This window comes from Gymnoscopelus braueri (assembly GCF_963280865.1).
Source record: "Gymnoscopelus braueri genome assembly, chromosome: 2".
NCBI classification, from domain to species: domain Eukaryota; kingdom Metazoa; phylum Chordata; class Actinopteri; order Myctophiformes; family Myctophidae; genus Gymnoscopelus; species Gymnoscopelus braueri.
The window spans coordinates 51,293,369-51,308,808 of record NC_137604.1 but is presented as its reverse complement, the minus strand read 5'-3'; the positions used below and the strand labels follow the sequence as shown (position 1 = coordinate 51,308,808).

At 46.9% G+C, this 15,440-nt stretch overlaps 1 protein-coding gene across 1 annotated transcript in view; it reads right to left on the bottom strand.

Moving 5' to 3' along the window:
* Nucleotides 1–15,440, bottom strand: part of tnrc6c2 (trinucleotide repeat containing adaptor 6C2) — a 72,708-nt gene that overhangs the window by 15,445 nt on the left and 41,823 nt on the right. Inside the window, exons 5-14 of the mRNA XM_080451663.1 lie at nt 11,244–14,042; nt 9,279–9,494; nt 8,314–8,504; nt 7,890–7,970; nt 7,256–7,313; nt 6,664–6,812; nt 5,047–5,193; nt 1,920–2,102; nt 989–1,108; nt 497–580 (exon numbers count right to left, since the gene is read on the bottom strand). Coding sequence (XP_080307789.1) covers nt 497–580; nt 989–1,108; nt 1,920–2,102; nt 5,047–5,193; nt 6,664–6,812; nt 7,256–7,313; nt 7,890–7,970; nt 8,314–8,504; nt 9,279–9,494; nt 11,244–14,042 — 4,028 coding nt within the window. The remainder of the gene's footprint in view (nt 1–496; nt 581–988; nt 1,109–1,919; nt 2,103–5,046; nt 5,194–6,663; nt 6,813–7,255; nt 7,314–7,889; nt 7,971–8,313; nt 8,505–9,278; nt 9,495–11,243; nt 14,043–15,440) is intronic.

Sequence of the window (15,440 nt, the reverse complement as noted above, 5' to 3'; positions counted from 1 at the left end):
TTGACATTGTATCTTATTGTTATCTCACTTGTTTCCCTTGTTTCTGTCTTTATTACTTTCCCTTACAACTCTGTTCTTGAAACTGTAGAACATTGGGACCTCGTACAAAAAAGTATTTCTCTTCTGCCCATAAACTTGTGATGTGACGATAATAGTTGTTGTTGAAGTTGTTTTGTCTTTGTCTTACAGTGTTGCTATTGCGAACTTAATGTGGCAGCAAACTTGTGAGAAAGGAGAAGAGAGTTCACGGGATTTGTCAATTCATGACAGAACCACAAGTTCCTATATGTAAAGTATTTTGCACGCAAGCATACGATGTTAGCTTGTGCAACATCACTTTAGCAATGCATGTGACATGTGTGAGGTATTTGTTTTTTTGTTTTGTTATCTATCAAAATATTTCCCACCGTTAGGTTGTGTGCGCCAGTAGTCGTGTGTGTGTGTGCATGTGCGTGCGCGTGTGTGTGTGTGTGCACGCGTGCGAGAATGGACTCACTTGCTGCTCTTGTTGTCTGATGGGGCCGGAAACGTTGCGCTGAGCCTGCATCATCTGTTGTTGGATTTGTAAACGCTGGTACGCCTGGAAAGACAAAAGATGATTCATTGTATTATTGCATCAGTGCATGTTTCATTTCTAGATAATAAATTAAGGTTTGATAAAACATACTGCTTCAACGTTTGTCTAAAAACAATTATGTTGCTGAACTCAGTTTTACTCTCTCATCATTTATATCTAAAAACTAAATAAAGAATCCCACATTATTCGTCTCCGTGAAGGTTGATTTAATTTTCAATTTGGATTAAGGGCAGGGGCCTTCAATATTAAATCAGAAACCTTATCTCTGCTCGAGGCCTTTGTTGTAAGATCATGTCGTTCGAGGAAAGTATGTTATTTTCCTTGAGCTGCTACACCGTCGAAGTATGATTTAGGCTTAAAAGGTATAAGTTCTGATACTGAGTGAGAGTGAACAGCAGGCCTCTGACTTACCATTTGCAGCTGCTGAAGTTGGTACAACAGGGTCATTTGTTGAGGGTTTATTGGTGAGGTTAAAAGTGCAGGGTTCAGACCAATGTTTTTTGCTGCAAACTGCAAGAGCTGTGCTTGAACCTAGAGGGATGGCAAACATGAAGAGGACAGTCCATCAGTAATGCTTAATTTATACTTAATTGCACACTGGTGTGGCACACTGAAAATAGCACATCTACAAGCTCACAACACATAGTCTTACGACACATAGCTTCTATGACATTCCTAGGGTAGGGTTTTTTTGTGCTGTTTTTCACTGTGAGCACTTTCACTTCTCACGCTTTTGCACTGACCGAATGACCGACACTTTTTTGATTGGCATTGCACTGATAACTATTATTATTTGTTTTATTACAAGATACGGTGAGACACTTGAAGCACTGACTGTAATGGACACATAATTTGTTTTTATTCCGTATACCGTTGCTCTGTATTGTTGATGCTTCTTGTTTTTTCCTGTAACTCTGAAACATTAACTGCTGTGCCCCGCGGGATAATAAAGGTATCTATCTATCTATCAAGTATCAATCTATCTATTTATCCATCTTGTAAATAACCACATGCATTTACAAGAGCTTCTGCTGGCAGGAAAAAGCCAGTCAGTTACTATGTTTTTGCAAAGAAGGTGGAAAGAGAGATAACAGAGATGAAGGTGATAAAGATAAAAGAAAAGATTTCACAGAGTGTGAACTGAGAAAGGAAATTGTCAATAAGAGAATATATCACACTATGCAACTTCAAGGTTAGAGCTCTGAAGCAAGCTTGGGTGTGCAAACTACAGTATGAGAGAGAGAGTGTGTGTGTGTGTGTGTGTGTGTGTGTGTGTGTGTGTGTGTGTGTGTGTGTGTGTGTGTGTGTGTGTGTGTGGGGGGGGGTGTGTGTGTGTGTCTACCTGAGGGGAGAGAAACTGAGGCACTTGAGAGCGTAGACTAGGCTGGGAGCTGAGAGGTGGCACTGATGGCTGAGGAGGCGGCTGCTGCTGCTGCTGCTGCTGCTGTTGCTGCTGCTGCTGCTGCTGCTGCTGCATGGCCCGGGCTTGTGCTGCCCCGCTACTGCCAAACATTCCACTCTGCATCTACACAAACACACACACACAGCAGACAGAGAATGTAATAACACACATAAAATGGGCAGGGACACAAGCATGACAGAGGAACGTACACAAAGTACAGTCCAGTCACATTCAAAAAGGGAGCTGCATGTCCAAATTAAATCGATTTTTGTGACGACATTGTTTTTTTGCCCAGGTCGACGTGGTTTTGAGCTTAGCTTTAGGCATAGTTTCTGTGAGGTTAGGGTTAAGGTTAGGGTTAGGCATAGTGTTTGTTTGTGAGGTTAGGGTTAGGGTCAATGCGCCACCTGGGTGACACACCAAAGGAAGAGGGTTTGTGGCGGGACTGGGTGTGTCTCAGCCAATCACAGCCTCAGCTGACCGACCCATCCCCTCGTGCTATGGGGTCTAATGCAACTAAATGCAACTAGACTGACTCACTGAGTCGCACTGCAACAAGGCAGTGCCAAATCATGTTAATGCTGCTGCATTGCCTATTTCTCACCTCAAATGTTTTCAGATACATATTTTGGTGTACTGTTTACGTTTGTAATGCACTGTCCGGCCACTATATTGAATTAGATTCAGAAACAGAGTGGCACCGCCCTCTAGTGTCTCCATAGTGAATCGGCTGTGTGTGAAAGAGGGATGTGGAATTATGGGAATCACAGGTGAATGAAATCATGATTTTATTGGATAAAATTGTTTAGGACCTGTTTAGTTAATGTAATCACGCTTTACATTTTTGTTTGACAGGAGGTCATTAAGATTGAACTTTTTAGGGACATAAAAATACAAAATAAATTATATAACATTTTTGGGGTGAATCTATTGTTAACTCTCTCAGTGCCACGCCCCGAGATATCCCGAGTTTTTCCCGAGTACCCTCAGTGCCAGCACGAGAAATCCCAAGTTTTTACTTTTGACTGTGGTCGCGCTATTCTGTTTATTTTTCATGATCACTTTCGCTTCCTGACTCCTTCAGACTCATTGGGTTCCGGTTTCATGACGCAGATTCCGTTTCCGGTTCTAATTTTTTTCCCGCGGTCATTTTTGGCCAGAATAGGGAAAGTCACGGTTTTTCACACGGTATAAAAAACAAACGGAGAGGTCCACGTCTACTCTCTTTGGTCTGGGTGACGATCAGTCATCGTAGTCGTGTATCACATCGTAATTTAGCCCGATCAACGATTGTCAAAAATGTCAACATCCGGTTATGACCGGATGTGACGTGAGCCTGTTTGGGAGGGGGCGAGTGAGCCAGCGAGATCATCAATGTGTCGATTTGTTGCTCTCTACTGGTAGAACTGTATTATGGGTTTAAAAACCCAATCAGATCATTTATTTGAATGAAAAATTACAAAATTAAAAAAAAAAAAAAAACGCAAATTGCTGGCACTGGGGGAGTACTTTATGAAAATAATCTTGGCACTGAGAGAGTTAAATATGCCTCCATTCATTGTGACCACGGATATGCTCTAAAAGTGTGAAAAACATATTTTTAATTTCAGCTCATCTTTAACATAAATCGAATCGTTCTGCTTTGAGGTGCAGATTTGATTTAATGCTTCCCAGTGCGTTCCACGTTTCTGAGAGCTCGCGCTGGAAAAGCACAACCAGCTTTCGTTAAAGTCATCAGAACGTGTCGTTTTACATAGGCTGGCAGTGTTTCTTGCCGCAGGCACTCAACACAAAGAACGGCCCGTATAAGAACGATAGGATTATCGTTCAATACCAGTAAAGTTCCCCTTTAAGACGACACACACATCAGATGACAAAGTATCAAACCTACATTTACACATATTATGTATATTGTATTGTACATACTACAATACATAGCATACAGCAAATAGCCAGATGATGCCTAAGGTGTGAGGTGGAGACATGAGCAACCTGCTGTCAAGTCATTTGAATAATATTTAGTTCACACCAATGTACCCACTCAAAAAAAAGGAAAATAAAAGTAAAAACACACAAAAAGCACTCGTTGTAGTTCAGATCAATCTACAGCAATAGCAATAGAAAAACCATGACTCAAAAACCATCCAACAACGTCTTTTATCAGACGGACCAAACCTTATGAGCCAGCAAGAAAGGCAAGTGCAGAGGAGCATTCAGCAAGCAAAGCATAGCAAGTTGGATTCATCTAACACTTATTATTGGGCTTTTTGTCCCCGTCCTAAATGGCCTGGGGGTTATTGTGAGTGTCCTATTCTCTGCTGAGGGATAGAGGTGCTTCTATTCAGTCGCTGTAATACCAGGGCCGCTTACAGGGCCTTTGTTTGGGGCTTCAAGGACACACCGAGTTTTCTGGGCCGAGGTGGCCTCTCGGGACGACATTTGATAGGACTCAACTATCCAGTTTCAATTGTCACTTCAGGCAAGGTCGTCCGCACATAAAACACTTGAGTGAGCAATAGCAGAAGAAGGGATGTGGATGTGTGTGAGACGGAAAGAGTGGCTGGACTAATTCAGTTGATCTGTTGTTGTTCATTCACTGAATAGGCATTCAGCATTCAAATCACCATGCTCACAGCCGTAGATTATTCAATGTATACAGTAGATGATGTAGTGTACATAATGTATTATGTGCTGGTCATGGATTTTTTGTAACATCTCTTATGTAATATCGTATTCAAGTCGTCAGCCTGCCTCTGCACCAGCGCCACTGACTATTACAGTGCATTTATTGTATTTGACCCTTTAAGTGAATCTAATCAGTGCCATAAAGAACACTACTGTGAATTGCACAGTAAAATTGCCAAGTGTTAATTTATCGATTTATAACTCGGGAGAGATTAGAAAATATGTGACCCATACATTTGACACTCTCAGAGGATTTGGCTGTGTGTCAAGAGTCAACAGCTTTGTACCTTGATGGAAACCCTGACAAAAAAGTGTGTTTTCTGCAAAAAAAAGAAAACTAGTGGAGACTGGAGAGCTAGTTTACGTGTCCTGCGTGAGTTACCTGTCTGTTGTTCAAGTTTTGCATGGCCAGCCCCGGGTTGCCCTGTCCCAGTCCCTGCCCAGGCAGGCTGTTGTTGGCCAGGGGGAGCTTCAGGCTGGGGGAAGGCAGAAATGGTGAGGGGGAGGCGTCATCTGACATGCCCCCATCCTGGTTCAGAGAGACAGATGGGTTGGGAGGGGGGGGGGGAAGAGAGGTTGGTAGAGCGGAAAGGAGGAGAGTGGGGCGAGTGAGAGTAGAGAGAGAAGAGAGGTAGAGGCAGAATGAGAAAGCAAGAGCGAGAGAGAGAGAGAGAGAGAGAGAGAGAAAAATTGGGGACAAAAGAAAGTGTGAAATTGTGGTAATTCTTATAGGGACAAGATTGCGCTACAGTACATTGGCACATGTGTAGAATGTGTCCTCTGCATTTGCTCATCCTAACTAGTAGGAGCAGTGGCTGTCATTAATACGGCCCCCAGGAGGCAGTTTGGGATTAAGTGTCACTCTGACACATAGACAGGCAGGCTGGGAGGCGAACCATTGATTCCCACACCCAGTCAAATTTCAGCTGTGTTCCATTTTCTCTACTGTCCTTATCGTTCTTGACATGATGGCCGATGTACCAGGCCAGCCTGCTTGTCGTGAGCAGGTTGGTTTTCAGTGCCTTGCTCAAAGGACACTTCCGACACAACTGCAGGTAGAGCTGGGATTGAATCACTCTGGTTTAGAGCATTGGTTCTCAAAGTGGGGTCCGGGGACCCCCAGGGGTCCTTGAGGGAGTTCCAGGGGGTCCCCAGCTAAATGATGGATAGTTAGGAACCAAATGGACCCTTATGGGTCTGTAAATCTGAGTGTACAAATGGAACCAAATGGACCCGTTAGGGTCCACACTCTCAGAGTTAAATTAACATTGATTTTACGACATAAATTGGGGTCCCAGAGATAGAAATGCCATTAACACATTAACCGCCAAGAACGTAGTCCTACGGTCCGTTAAATCCAACTGTTAAGCGCCGAGACCGTAGCCCTACGGTCCACGGTCTTTTCGCGCTATTCACTTCCGGGTTCACTTTCGGAATTTTTTTGATCCACTTCCGTTTCCGGTTTGATGACCGGAAATAGAATTATTTGGGATCCGGTTTTGACGATCACGTCCGCTCTCGTTCTACAGACGAAACTGAAACTCAATTCTCTTCCTGTAGTTTTTTCTCCTCGCATTTCACTGTTTAACGTAATCCGCTCTAACTACAACATGGATACCCCGTTTGAAACGTGGTCTTCACTGGGAGATACAGTGGGATGTCGCGGATGTAAACAGACCTTGTACGGCTCAATCTTAAGGATTTTAACAAGATCTATGGCGACATGAAAAAAACTAAAAAACAACAAAAACACCTTGGCACTGGTGAGTACATTATGAGATTAACCTCTGGCGGTCGATGTGTTAAACGGGGGTCCCGCAGCCTAATGCATGTCAAACTGGGGGTCCTTGAAATCAAAATGGTTGAGAATCACCGCTAGAGCCCTCTCATGGGGGTCCTGGGCATATCTTTTCAAATGGGGGTCCGTGGGCTAAGAAGTGACAATTTGGGGGTCCTTGACATGAAAAAGTTTGAGAACCACTGGTTTAGAGGGTCATACCTTGTCGAGGAAGGGGTTGCGGTCGGAGGCGTCTTTGGAGTGGGCGGAGGGCCGACACACCATGGGTTTGTTCAGGCCGTTGCTGTAGTCGGACTGGGACATGCCCATCCCCCGCTTGTCCAGCTCGGTCTTCTTCTCCAACAGGGCGCCTGAGAGGTGAAAGGAGGGAGGAACAGGCATTGACACACTACAATCTAAAGACAAACAAATTAAACCTTTGCACTTTGTATACACACAGAAAATGGGATGTCCTCCATTTGAAAAAGTGACATCCACAGTATCCTTTACTACTTTCATTTTTGGGCATGTCATTATCGACGAACATTGTCATAAATCTTTTAAGATTTTCAAAAGATAGTGAAAATAGCAGGTCCTCAAGAACACAATATGTTGCGATGCATTGTTTGTCTGTGGGTTTTTATAAATAATTGAACCAATGAAAAGTCTTCCCAAGAGTTTTTGACTAAATAATAACTACATTGGATCCATTAGAACACAGGTTCTTCTTTCCATTTTACGAAAAGTAACCGCTTTATATGTACAAGGTTTCTACCCAACAGCAACGATGTGCACACAATAGGTAGAAACTTACTCATGGCCTGGTCCAGATTCATGTTGTTGCTCTTCAGAGCCTCCTCAGCAGGGTCTCTCTGTGAACACACAGACAACGTGGCACTGTCAGCTGAATTCTAACACAGTTCTTGTTTTGGGGAATTTGCCACCTGGTTTGTATGCTCTTGCACTTAGCAAAAATGCATTCGGTTTCATTTGTAAGAGTTTCAGTGTTTAGTGTGCATTTCTCCCGTATCTGTATAAGCAAGTGAACGGAGCCTAAAGGCCTTTACACACCGGGGGGCATGATGAATAAACGATACGAAAATGCAATATACTGGCACTGGAATATTTTTGCATGAAAACTATTCAAATAATTGATGCCTCATTCATAGAGGCTGATGCCTTTATTCATGGTGTGGAAGCTCAGTAGAATAGACCTTATTCCAAATAAAAATCCATGTCACTTTATCACCACGTAATTCACGTTCTATGTGAAATGTACTCCTGACACAAACAACAGTTTGGAAAACATTAATTGTCAGGCTTATTAGTTACACAAAAAATAGCCTCGACGTCTAAGGACATTAAGTGGGAGAGCGACTGTAATAAATGATGTGCAACGTTTCAGTTTCACTTCACACTCAGTCAGGAGAGGGATTTGTCTAACTTACTGGAAATCCCATGTCAGTGAGCTGTTTGATGAGACGATTCATGACCCAGGCCTCATCTGCCTTGTTGCCTAGTAGTTTCCCCTGAAAACAGAGTTATACATTGTATTATTTTCATACAGGTGTTATATTATTATGAAATGCATTACATTAACCCATTAAGACCTGGAACGCATCTGTGTAATCTTTAGATTTTAGCTAAAAAGCTTTATTTTACACTTTGGCGATTCAAAAATAGCAGATATACAAGCTCATAGCGCGGCACCGAGTGCCGCGCTACGAGCTTGTAGATCTGCAATTTTTTTTTAATCGTGAAAATGTGTGCAAATCTTTGAATATATATTGTTTTAAAGCGATTTTTTTTAACTCAAATCTTTGCTTCTGGGGGTCCCTGGAACAAAATATTTTGAGATAAAAATAAACATACCTGTTGCAGTTCTCTGACTTTGCTTGGACCCTTCTTGGGTCCGTTGCTCCAGGAGTTACAGCCGCCGGAGGAGCTGCTCTCCTGGGAGGTGGGGCTGCTCCACATGTCCCCATCCTCAGTATCCCATTGGCCGCTTGACATGCCCATCTCCTCCCCTCCGTTTCCCCAGCCATCTTGCATAGGTTTGGGGCCTGGGGGAGAGTGAGTGAGCCAAACCATTACAGAAGCCAAAGTGACAGAATGTACAAATAATAAAATAAGGTTAAAGCTAGGAAGCATCAAAACCTTCTTTTTTTTTTGTCTGGTGAGTATGATGTAATTCTCAAACTGACCACTTGGTGCCACTGTTGCCATTTGTCATGTCCCATTCTCTCTATGCCTTCCTACGTAACCTTTTCCAAATAACAGCACCAATAACAAAGACCAACTGATGCGTGGAATTGCTTTAATCTCTGCAACAACTACAGCCACACAAACAAGCACTTTCAAAATCAACACAGATGGAAACAATTCTGAAGAAACTGCCTGAATATGTTGTTAAGAAACAAGTCTACTTGAAACAAAATTTGTTACCATTTTCTTTGCCAGGTAATGTTGTATCCCCTTTGATGTAATGTAACGTTCGCCTCAACATTTTATTGTTGCCATCCTTCATCACTGAACCTCAGTGGTGTAAAGTAACTAAGTACATTTACTCAAGTACAATTTGAATTTAACTTTTACTTTACGCATCGCGTTGTGAGCTTGTAGATCTGCTATTTAAAAAAATGTCAGTACTTTTACTTGGTACTTGAAGTACATTTTGATACCAATACTTTTGTACTTTTACTCAAGTAAATTTTGAACACCAGACTTTTATTGGTAACAGAGTATGTCTACATTGCAGTATTGATACTTTTACTTAAGTAAAACATTTGAGTATTCTTTCCACCACTGCTGAACCTAGATATCGGTGGGAGTGTTACCTGGCTTGCAAGGTGCTGGGCCTGGGGGGCCATTGGCTCTGCCATAGGGTCCAGAGGGCTCGTGGCCACCGTGGCTCCCATCGCTCCACGGTCCTACGCCCCCGGTGGGCTTTCCCCATGCAGACGTGCCATTGTCCACTCCTGCAGACGACGGAGCTGCTGGCTCTCCCCAGGCAGGCTCAGGCTTGGGCTGAACATTGGGAAGTTCTCCCCAACCTGAGATAAAGATAATATGAGAGAGAGGGAGAGAGAGGGGGGAGAGAGAGAGAGAGAGAGAGAGAGAGAGAGAGAGAGAGAGGGAGAGGGAGAGGGAGAGAGAGAGAAATGTTTAGATAAACTCTAGGAAAGGAGTCATGCTACAGTATTTTAGTTTTTTCAGAGGGCTTGTAGATCGTCAATTTGCACATTTACAACACAACAATGGGAAGAGTTATAATAAATCGCTAAACTCGTCACTAGGGGTGCTCCACTTTATCGGCCACTGATTATTGGCCAAATTAGAAAATAAAAGCCCTTTTATTATGATTTATTGATTTAATTAAAAGAGGTTACCAAATTCAAAATGTATCACTTAGCATTTGTCTGATAAACTGTATATACCGAATAATAGTTGGAGGGCCTATTCATTATTTAATGAATGTCTAATAATGGGCAAACTTAATCAAGCCACGAGTCTATGCAAAGGCAGTGTCAGCATAGGGGTACAATAACATGGTTAAGACTATTCCTAGAAGAGACAGCCAGTACAGATACTGTAGTAGCAAAGGGTAAAACTTTTCTCCTCCTCATTTATTTAAGTGATGAGTATCGTCCCCCCAAAAATGCTGACGGGAGCAGCCCTACTCGTCACTCGCTATCCCTGCACGAACTCTGGAGTTCTCAGTGCTCTGGCTGCGTTCTGAAGCTCTCACTGGGGCTGCAGTGACATGTTAATAAGGGAGACAGCCTCACAGTAGGCCAGTCAGTTGAAACGCCGCCATGCCGTCTATATATAGAGGCCTTTCATAGCAAGCCTTCTCTGATAGCAGCAGGCCCTTGACTGACTGGCCCAGGCTGACCTGCCAAGCACTCGGTGTATGTGCGCGTTTGTGCGAGTGTGAGTGTGTGAGTGGGAGGAGAAGGTGGATGAAAGCAGTAACTCATGGCAGCCCAGTGCATGCCAGTTTAACTGCTGGCCTTCACCCAGACCTCCTCTGGTCTCCATAGCTCACTCAACAATCCTTTTTTTTTTTTTTTGCTCCATCTCAGCTGAACTCAGCAACCTTCTAAGTCCATCTCTAATTTCTCTATTTTTCTTGGTTTGACAGAAAAGGAACTGTGGTGTTTGCGTCTAGAGGAGCTGATCACAAGACCTCTTGGCAAGGTGCAAGACAGGTTTATAACAGCAGGGGGCACTGGTCTCATTTACAACTAAAAGTGATGAGAGAGGAGAGCCCCTGTTAAGCGTTGCTATACGTATGGTCTTTGTCTACACTCACTGTGGCTTGTTTGAACTGACCGCAGTGCAACTTCAGCCTTCACAATACTTATGGGAGTATCTGTTTAATGATGGCTGGATTAATCTGTAATGGATTTTTCCCCCTAAAGATTTATTTATTTTTGGGCATTTTTTACGCCAGCGGACCAGGCCAATCTGTAATGGATTTATCCTCATAGCTTGCCTCAGGGACAATGTTTTACTGTAATTTTTTCACTTTTTATAATGCAAAAACAATCTTGTGGTTCTGTCTATCCCCTTTGTTCTTTCAGCTTATGGTCACAACTGGGTCATAAGCTTAAAAAGCTTTGAATAAAACATAACAGATCAGATACTGGACCTTGTAAAAAAAGTGTAAATGTCTGAAAAAATGACAACTGTGGACTCTTGAAAATCATTCTATAGGTTTGAAAGAGTCCTGTCCTTATAGTGCAGGTCCTAAGAAACTAAACTGACATGATAATGAAACCCCATAATCATTCTCTCACCTGGGCTGGCATTGGCGATGGGGGGTCTGCTCTGGGGTCCACCACCCTGGTGAGGAGGGGCACTGTTGGGCGACCCGTTATTGTTGCCATGGTGCTGTGAGTGCGTCGGAGGCGGGCCGTGATGCGAGTGGTGGTGCTGCATGTGGTGGGGGTGATGGTGATTGTTGTTGCTTGGGCCGACAGAGTGATTGTTGTTGGGCATAACTATTCCACCATTTTTATTGGGCGGTGGGCCGTTGTTTCCTGGTGGGCCGTTGTTTCCTGGCGGGCCGTTGTTTCCTGGTGGGCCGTTGTTTCCTGGCGGGCCGTTGTTTCCTGGCGGGCCGTTGTTTCCTGGCGGGCCGTTGTTTCCTGGCGGGCCGTTGTTTCCTGGCGGGCCATTGTTTCCTGGGTTACCGTTACCGGCGCCGCTGCGGTCCCACATGTTGACACCACCAGTGGATGCCTTCTTGTTGGTGCCGGGGTCTCCCCAGGTGGACGTGCCATCGTCGATCTCCATCTTCCTGCGGATGGAGGGAGGGGAGGGCTCTTCCCAGCCCGTGGACTCCATGCTCTGGTCTTGTTTGCTGGCATTGCTGCTGGCATTGCCCCAGTTGGAGCTGTTCTGCTTCACAGAACCAGGACCACCCCAGGAACCCATGCTGCCACCTCCTCCACTACCTGTGCTGCTGCTGCTACTGCTTTCCTGGGTCTTGGAGGAGTCCCAGTTTCCCTGCACTGGGCCATTGGTGCGTTGGGTCTCCCGACTCTCCCGACTATCCCGACTCTCACGACTCTCCCGACTCTCACGACTCTCACGGCTCTCACGGCTCTCCCCCCAACCACCACCATTACCGCTCACAACAGGGGCAGGCTTTCCCCAGCCATTTCCTCCTCCGTTTCCTCCTCTAGGGCTGTCCTTCCAGCCTCCATTGCCGCCATTGCCGCCATTGCCGCCATTGCCTCCATTGCCTCCATTGCCTCCATTGCCTCCCTCACCTTCCCACATGCTGCTGGAGGAGCCATTCTTCTTAACTTCAGGCTCTCCCCATTCTCCTGTGCTGGAGCTGTTGGAGCCACCGCTGCTATTATTGCCCCAGCCAGGGGTGCTCTTGGGCCCTTCACCCCAGTTGTTGGGCTGGGTCTTGGCTGGCCTGTCGTCCCAATTGGGCGACTTCTCTTCAGACCCCCAGGATTGTTGTTGGCCTTGGCCTCCACTCTTGGGGCCATTGGTGGACATGGGCTCCCCCCAGCCACTGGTGGTGCCGTTGGGGGCCTTGCTGTGTGTCTGTGGGGCGTCACCCCATCCTGATCCTGTCTGGACTGACTGAGGCGGTGGAGCTCCCCAACCGGACGACGAACCACCAGAGCTGCTATCAGTCTTGCCCCCAGACCCAGGCCTCTGGCTGGGGCCGAGGTTGGGGTTGACGGTGCCTCCGTTAGTGGACGCAGGTCCCCCACCAGAACTACTGGAGCCTCCCCATTTGTCAGAGCTACTTTCACTCTTCTCACAGTCAGATTTAACTTCTTCCATCTCCCACACAGTGTGCTGTCGGACAGGCGTCTGTCCCCATCCCGAGTTACACAGCACCCTGGGGTCTAGGTCCTGGCGGGGTAGTGGAGGAGGAGCATCCATGCCGTTTCTGTGGGCCCCTCGCCCCTCGCTGCCGTCTCCGCTGCCCTCGCTGGCCGGGGCGGCGTTGGCCTGCTGGCCCCAGGAGCTGTGTTGCTGCTCCTGGCCCGAACTAGAGTTGCCAGCGTCGGCCGAGTCCCAGCCTTTAGGCCCGTCCCCACCACCGGAGGGCTTCCCCCCCCAGTCCCCCCAGCCTCCACCACCACCACCACCTCCGCTGCCTTGGCGGCCCCAGGCCGAGTTTCCCCCAGAAGGGGTCGAATCCCAGCCCGAGTCCTTCTGGGAATCGGCCACCTTGGTGTCTCTGCTTCCCCATACAGAGCTGCCGGTCGGGTCCCCGTTGAGCTGGGAGGACTCGGTGGGCGACTGGCCTCCCCAGCCAGGCAGCCCGTGGATGGGGCTCATGGGCTCCTGAACTTGCTGCTGCTTCTTGCTGTGGTTTGGTCCGTCAGTGTTATGGTTAGCAGTCTCCATGCTAAAAGACACGTTTGTGTTGGATGAAGGGTGCTGCTGATCGTTTCCGTCGGGGCTCATCATGCCGCCCCAGCCTCCCCTGCCTGGATCGCCTCCGCCCATGCTCCCGTTTCCCATGTTCCCGTTGCCTGGTTGGAGAGCTGCAGAGTTGGACGGTCCATTAGGCCCCATACCGCCCCCGCCTCCTCCTCCCTCGCCTGACTCCTGGCCGAGCACCGGCCACGCAGACGGGTTGGCGTTGGGGTTGAGGTTCAAGTTGAAGTTGGGTGTGCCCCAGCTGTTGGGCCCCCCGGCTCGACCGCCTCCGTTAATAACATCTTGTTTGCCGTCGGAACTCCAGCCTCTGCCGCCGCCTATGGCGTTGACCATCCCTGGGCCGGTCATCATGTTGCCGTTGGCTTTGAGAGAAGAGTAGTGGGCCTGCTGGCCTGCAGCCCCCGTGGCCATGCTCGTACAACTACTGTTACTACTACTACTGATGGTAGTGATAGCGGCAGTGTCTGGGTTGGAGTTAGCCAAGCCTGAGGGGCATTCTGGCGCTGCGGGGCGGCTTGTGTCACTATTGTGGCTAACGGGAGGCCAGGCCTTGGCGTTCCTGTCGCTGCTGATCACTTGGTCCCAGCTGTTGATGCTGGAGGAGGTGTCAGTCTGCAGAGAGGCTCCCCAGTGGGGGGTCTCATACTGGGCACCGGGGCCACTCCGGAGGGACACGTCTGCAGAGGGAGAGAGAAGAGATGGAGAGAGAGAGTGAGTGACAAGTTGGTGAGAAAGCAGCCAAATAGAAGGAAATAAGTTGGCAGGGAGTGGCAGTGGGAAATGAAGGGATGGATGAGCAGGAGAAGAACGACAGAGCGGGACAGAGAAGAGACAAGGGAGAGAGAGAGAGAGAGAAGGAGATTACACTAAGGAACACCATGTAATACAGTCTCCCCCACCCCCCCGCCACCCCCTTTCTCCCGCGGCTCCCAGGACCAATTCCATCTCCTTGGTTGGTTTACTGCTGGCTATCAGACTAACGTTAGGCAGGAAGAGATGGTCACACTCGCTCGCTTTCCCGCAATCCAACACATAATCAGAATGCACAGCCGAGCATGCTGCATGTCACATCAGCTATGGCAGACCCATATATCCTTCTAGCTGGCACGGCCAGCCAGACGGAAAACACGGTTAGATGAAGCTCTGCCTTTCTTCTTCTCTGCATCCACTCCCTCTCTCTCTCTCTCTCTCTCTCGTGTTTCTCGTGTTCCAACTGTCCTTTCTCCATTCCATTACGCCCCCAAATACCATCACCCCACTTTTCTTCTTCTCTCTGCTCTCTCTCTCTCTTTACTTCCCCTTCTCCCCTTCCACATTTGCTCTTTGCCCTCCCCATATGTCATCTTCCTCCCTTTTCTATTACTTCTCTCCTTCGCCTTCCATCCTCACCCTTTAGTGCAAGGGTCTTCAAAGTTTTTCAGGCCAAGGACCCCCTAGCTGAGAGGGGGATGAAGCAGGGACCCCCCCACAACATATTGTATTCATGTTAAATGTGTGTTTTCAGACATTTAACCACTTAAACCCTCAATACTTTGTAAACTTGACCGTTGGCTCTGTACTTGGGTCTGCTCTTTTTTTCCGTCTACCCCAAACCTTTTTGCCAAAAATAGCAGATCTACAAGCACACAACGTTGTGTGCTTGTAGATCTGCTATTTTCGGCTAATGTTCCCCTCAGAACTGTTTTCAGACATTTAACCACTCAATACTTTGTAAACTTGACCGTTGGCCCTGTACTTGGCCTGCTCTTTTTCCCCCCTAGTCTACACCAAACCTCTTTGCCGAAAATAGCCGATCTACAAGCACCCAACGTTGTGTGCTTGTAGATCGGCTATTTTCGGCTAATGTTCCCCTCAGAAAAAGGATGATAGGGTTCAAGTGGTTAGTGTAAAAAAAAAGTCCCTATCACACAAAAAATTGGCAGCCCCCCTGTAGTTACTCTGAGGACCCCCTAGGGGTCTCGGACCCCCTGTTGAAGACCCCTGCTTTAGTGTTTGGTCCCTCCTATTCCTCCCTTGCTTCTCTCTCTCTCTCTCTCTCTCTCTCTCTCTCTCCTCACCCCTTCACCTCTTCTCCT